At 34.1% G+C, this 6,307-nt stretch overlaps 2 protein-coding genes across 2 annotated transcripts in view; one reads left to right on the forward strand and one right to left on the reverse strand.

Moving 5' to 3' along the window:
• The first annotated feature begins 210 nt into the window (after positions 1-210).
• LOC139812194 (cytochrome P450 9e2-like) lies at positions 211-4,884 on the forward strand. The gene has a single exon (XM_071776854.1). It carries the CDS (start codon positions 276-278, stop codon positions 1,809-1,811), a length of 1,536 nt encoding a protein of 511 aa, XP_071632955.1. The 5' UTR covers positions 211-275; the 3' UTR covers positions 1,812-4,884.
• The window catches only part of LOC139810986 (VWFA and cache domain-containing protein 1-like), a 6,118-nt gene continuing 2,630 nt past the window's right edge, over positions 2,820-6,307 (reverse strand). The window contains exon 6 of the mRNA XM_071775002.1: positions 2,820-2,833. Within this exon, the coding sequence (XP_071631103.1) occupies positions 2,820-2,833 (14 nt within the window). The remainder of the gene's footprint in view (positions 2,834-6,307) is intronic.

A 6,307-nucleotide genomic window follows, 5' to 3' on the forward strand; every position in this document is an offset into this window, starting at 1 on the left:
GAATTATTAATGATTGACTTTGATAGAAGTTATAATATTAAAGAATGTCGTTGTGCGAATTTAAATCGCACAGCTTATTTTGTGTAATTACTGACAAGTGATACGTCATGTATTATCGCAAATCTCAATATGATACGAGTCCGAGAAGCGTTTCTCCCCCCTTCTATCTTGGTTTTTTCACGTATTACTCAGAAGCGCTATTACGTACGCACTTACAACGTTCTACGCCACGTCCGACGAAGTATCTCGTTAGTCTGTTATCTCATCGCATCAAAATGGCTTCGACCTTTGTGCTATTACTGATTACTCTGGTCGTCATTGGCGTTCTGAAAATTGTCTCTGTGCTGCATCACGCGTATTTTTACTGGAAGAATAAGGGCGTACCTTATTTGCCAAATTCGCTATCGTCTTTTGTAACAGTTTGGAAAGTGTTTTTGGGCTACATCACATTCGCCGACTATTGCGAATATGTATACCGTTACTTCCCAAACGCTAAATATTTTGGAGGGGTGGATTTTTTTACGCCTGCCATAATTTTGCGCGACCCCGAGCTGATTAAAGACATCATGGTGAAAGATTTTGAACATTTCCCGGATCATCGCACCTTCGTTGACGAAAAAGTGGAACCGCTGTTTGGCAAGAACATCTTCTCCTTACGCGGAAATCGTTGGAAAGAAATGAGGAATACGCTGAGCCCCTCTTTCACCGCCAGCAAAATGAAGTTCATGTTCGATTTGATATCAAAATGTTCTCACGACTTCGTCAATTATTTGGTCAACCATCCGGAGCTCTGTCACACGATCGAAACGAAGGCGGTCTTTAGAAGATACACCAATGACGTAATTGCTACGGCAGCCTTTGGCATAAGTGTGAATTCTATGAAAGATCGAGACAATGAATTCTATATAAGAGGAATTGAGGCTACCAAATTTTCTTCCGGGCTACTAGTAACTATTAAGATCATATTTTTACGTGCGTGTCCATGGCTCGCTAAATTAATAGGTCTAACTTTTTTCCCGGCGGCTACGTCCAAATTTTTCAGGAAGATTGTAGGGGAAACCATTAACGCGCGCGAAACACAAGATATCGTCAGACCGGATATGATTCATTTGCTAATGCAGGCTCGGAACAAGGACAGTGCCAGTGCGTCCAAAATGACATTGGATGATATCGTTTCGCAAGCTTTCATCTTTTTCTTTGCTGGTTTCGATACCTCCTCGACTCTGATGTGCTTTGCTGCTCACGAACTGGCGGTTAATCAAAATATTCAGGATCGCCTGCGCGAGGAGATACAGCAGCATCTTGCCGAAGGAAACGGTGAGATTTCTTACGAGTCGCTATCGAAGATGTCTTACATGGACATGGTGATTTCCGAGACTCTCAGAAAGTATCCACCGGTGATCTTCATCGATAGACTTTGCACTAAGGAATACGAACTACCTCCGTCGCAACCAGGCTGCAAAAATGTGATCGTCAAACCTGATAACGTATTGATGTTTCCCGTTTATGCTTTACATCGCGATCCAGCATATTTTCCAAACCCGGATAAGTTCGATCCCGAAAGGTTCAGCGAGGAGAACAAGGACAACATTGTACCGTACACTTATATGCCATTCGGTCACGGGCCTAGAAAGTGTATCGGCAATCGATTTGCTCTTATGGAGACTAAGATTCTGATAGCTCATCTTTTGCAAAAGTTTACTTTCAAGACAGTAGAAAAAACCGTCGAACCAGTTGTATATACTAAAAAAGAGTTTACACTGCAACCTGTTGGCGGATTCTGGATTGGCTTGGAGAAGAGAGAACCGTGAAAATCTTGTGCGAAATACATAATTTTACGATATAGTTGTATTCGTAAAAATATTATCGCATTTTTAACTTTCAAACTTTTCAACGTTTTTAAAGATGATTAAAGTGTACAATAAGAGTTATTTATGATGTATTATCATCCAATGCACAAATCAAATGATTAATGATGCTAAAAAGAAATGAAAAAAATTGATAAGCATGTGCACTTGTTTAGACGAGTATACTCGACGTGATCAAGATCATCGTTTTTTATGACTTATATAACTTCCACTTGTTTTTATGACTTATGTAACTTTCACTTGTAATACAGCATGAATAGAGACGGTACCGTTAATTCTTTACAATAAGAGTGAATATTTGTATCGCGCAAACATTTATCGCATTTTATTGCTCTTTACCTAGAAAAATTGGTTTGCAATATCGACAAAACAATATTGTTGACCAATTATTTTGTTTATTTTGTTTTATTGGCAAAATAGTATATAAAAATAAAGACATTTTTAAATAAATGAACAAAACGTAATTGTTCATTGTACTGAATTATTTTGCTGAAGTTTATTAATTGGTTTAACACAGCACTATTGTTGATCTGACAAATTTTAACATAATTAACATATTTTTTAACAAACAATAATTAATTGTACAGAGAAGAAAATAATTTGCTAATTGTAGAAGACATTTTAAAAATTATTTTCGACTTTTGGGGTCAATACTTGTCATGCGTAAAAGTGCGATTTCATTGGCGCTAGAAACCAGCGGCAGCGTCAAGAAAATGTAGTGGGGGAAAAAGTTCAGACCGTCTCAACTTTTTAGCGTACCGCAAAATTCAACGGAACTTTTTCCCCCACTACATTTTCTTGACGCTGCCGTTGGTTTCTAGCGTCAATGAAATCGCACCTTAACAAAGCAGCTTCACCCCACTCCTCAGTAACGCTAGAGCGTGCGAGCGTCGGTCATTCCGTGGCAGTGCTTTGTGGCGGCTAACTAAATTATTTTGTTAGAATAACGAATCATTTTATTGGCCCTGTAACAACACAAAAATTTTGATATATCTACAAAATTTTTGCTTCTTTAAAAAATAATTTTTCAGGTTGTTGAGACAATTTCTTTTCTTAGTTCAAGTTACTTTCATTTTTAGTTTATATTTTCTTGTAATTTGTTATAAATATAAGCATTGGACGTTATCTATATTATTATATTTTTTGAGAAAATATAATAAAATCATTAACAATTGATGCAATACACGCACAATGTGCGTATTATATGCGCATTTATCGGGGTCTCAGTGATGCATATGCAGTTACGCGAGAACTAGTGTCAGCCGTGCGCGTTGTCACGATCTTAAATTAGTAATAACTCGTGAACTGTTATTACTACGTCAGCAGTTGGTTAGGTTGAGAAATATTATAAACGCCGTTTCGTCAATTTTAATATCCGGATTACATGTATTATGGTATTATGGTATTCATGTTTTTCGTTTGAATCTTCTAATCAGCTTCGGGCGACTGCGGCCGAATACAAGTAACGTATTAAACTTTTGGAAAGAAAAGAGGTTTTCTGCGTATGATGTAAAATTAGTATTTTATCGTAAGAAATTACTGATAATATAAATTGCAATGTTATCAGTATATCACGTACATATACATGTATGTATACGCTGACGGGTGTATGTGCAATATAGAGGAAGTGCAAGTGTGGTGGAATATTCTAAGCCTTTCTTAAGAACACTTGAAAACTATTCAAGATAACTGAACTCAGTTTTCACTGACAATGAGTTGTAATGTCAAATTTTGTTCTAATGTGTTCCTAAAAATTTTTGTTTATCTATAGTATAAGTTTAAGGATGTTCTGATTATACAATCCCTGACAAAAGTTAGCTTTCAATAAGAAATTACTAAAATGAAGACTTTGCATGTACGTCAAACAACTCAAAATTGTTTATATGTTAGAAAGGATTACCGTTAACAGTTTGAGTATGGTTTTTTGACATTATTAGTATTGTCTAAACAATTAAAAAATAAAAAAATTTTAGCAAAAAGTTTTGAAACTTAAAATACAATGTCTATGATGTATGTTTATAAAAAACGTTTTAGAAACATCTCACCGGTTTTATTTATATTTACCGCAAAAATGTTGGATCTCCATACGGGATAATGTTGATTTTACCAATTTTAAACTTAAACAATTCTTAAATCGTTTAGTAAATCACTTACAGAGTATTTTTAATTTAATTCAAAAGAAACATTTCAAAATTTCAGCCATTTCTGAATATATTTGAAATACCTCCAATACATCCTTAAAATTGTTATAACTCAGCAACCCCGTTTAGATGGATTCGTTTCAACTTTTTCAGGAAGACTAAAAGAACAATCTCATTTATCGACTTCTTACTGTTTTGAAGATATAGCCAAAACATCCTTAAGGGGATGCTGGAGCCGTCTGTATAACCGACAAAATTACCATTTTCTATGTTATCGACTAATATATCTGTCCTTGTATAGACAAAGATATAGACAAGGATAGCACGCTACATTGCACGCACACATACGCACGATGCACATCGACATTATACTTTTATATTACGCTTCCAAATCTTGATTTGGAGGGTTTATCGATGTTTTTTTCTTGTTGTGCAATTCGGGGGAACTTGTTTTCGCGTTCGTACCAATGGTATATCTCTTATATGAAATACATTTTGTGACGAGCTGACAGCTCGCCGCAACTCGAGACGCCATATTGGGATAAAAGTAGGATAAGGAAATCTGTACTTCCGTAATTTTTTCTCGTTTTCTATATAAAATCGGAGTTCCCCCGAATCATTAATGTATGTACTGCAATTCTGGAGAAGGATTTTTAATTCTGTCAAATTAATACGACGCTACGTGCCGACAAAAAATGCCGGTAAAACAGACGGCTCCAGCATCCCCTTAATGTTATATCAATTTTCTCAAAGATAAATTTTGTGGAAGGATATAATGTGGAATAATATTATCTTATGATATGACGTCTTTAAGACGTTCCGATTTAGGATATTGTACTCACTAGCATTCTCGGTAAAAAAGAAAATTCTTATGAGACTGATGGTATTTAAAAAGTTACTATTTGATTAACCTCCTCCGTTTGACATTTCAGGGAATTCGTATACGTATTATACACACAAACACATACACACATACACGCACGCGCACGCACGCACACGACCATTAAAAAAAAATGCGATTTTTCTACATTTTAGAACATTCTGAACATTGTAAACTAAAAAAAAATTTTTTTACGAAAACGAATTAATAAGGTTTCTCTATGAGGAAGCAAAATAAGTAAACTTATTTACTCATTTTTATTTATGTAATAATTGCAAATAAAAATATTATTTATAAATTGTTGCTTCTATATATCTTAATGCATGCAACAACTTATAAATAATAATTGTTTAATTTTTTAATCATTACTAATAAGGCGCATATCAATAAAGAATCTATAAAACGTTAAGTTAACGTCTATTATTTATCTATCGAATCTCCATGACACATCTATAGTTATAATTTATATATAACGTCTAAAAGATATCTATGAATACGTCGAATAGAAGTATGAAACGTGGAATTATACATAAATGTCTAGCAGACGTTTATAGAAAGTTATATAGAAATCTAATGGAGTATTCAAATCACCTATTAGAGGTTTTTGTTCTATGTAGATGGTGTCAACGAACAAAATTTGGTTTTTGTTTTATGTAAGAATAATTCCATTTTCATAGATATTCAAATGTAAATTAAAAAATTATTAATATTAATAAAATAAATTTTTATTATGTTAATATTTGAAGTTATTATATCTCAGTTTTTATTTATAAAAAAGTAATTAAAGGAAAATATTCTACAACGCGTGACAATAAAATCGAATAATAAAATCTCCACTATCGGTAAAATAGAATGTACAAACACGACAGAAGATAATTGTTCAGTTACCTTATTTTCCTCGAGTACCATATCACCTCAACAAAGTTAGCCCCCCCAAGTGGATTATTGATATATTTTTTTTTACCAATCGTTTGGTGGTTGATTGGTAGTATTTGGTACCGTATTCAAAACGTTCGGTAGTTTCTCGTTTTCCTAGGAAATCAAAAACAAATTTTTCATCTTCTTTTAGCCCCCCCACTTTGACTGTGGTAGTTTTTTTTTTTAATCGATTGGCGATTGATTGGCAATGTTTGGTACCGCATTAAAAACTTTTGGTGGTTGCGCGTCTCTTTAGAAAATCGAAAAAACATTGATCTTTTCTTAGCCCCCCCACTTTGACTGTGGTAGTTTTTTTTTTTAAATCGATTGGCGATTGATTGGCAATGTTTGGTACCGCATTGAAACCTTTTGGTAGTTTCGCGTTTTAAAAAGAAAGAATTAATTGTCAACAAATTTTTAACTTTTTTTAGCGCCTACACTTCGACTGTTGGGAATTTTAAATTCTTTTTTTACCAATCGTTTAGTGGTTGATTGGTAAT

Source organism: Temnothorax longispinosus, chromosome 1 (assembly GCF_030848805.1).
Source record: "Temnothorax longispinosus isolate EJ_2023e chromosome 1, Tlon_JGU_v1, whole genome shotgun sequence".
Classification (NCBI taxonomy): Eukaryota; Metazoa; Arthropoda; class Insecta; order Hymenoptera; family Formicidae; genus Temnothorax; species Temnothorax longispinosus.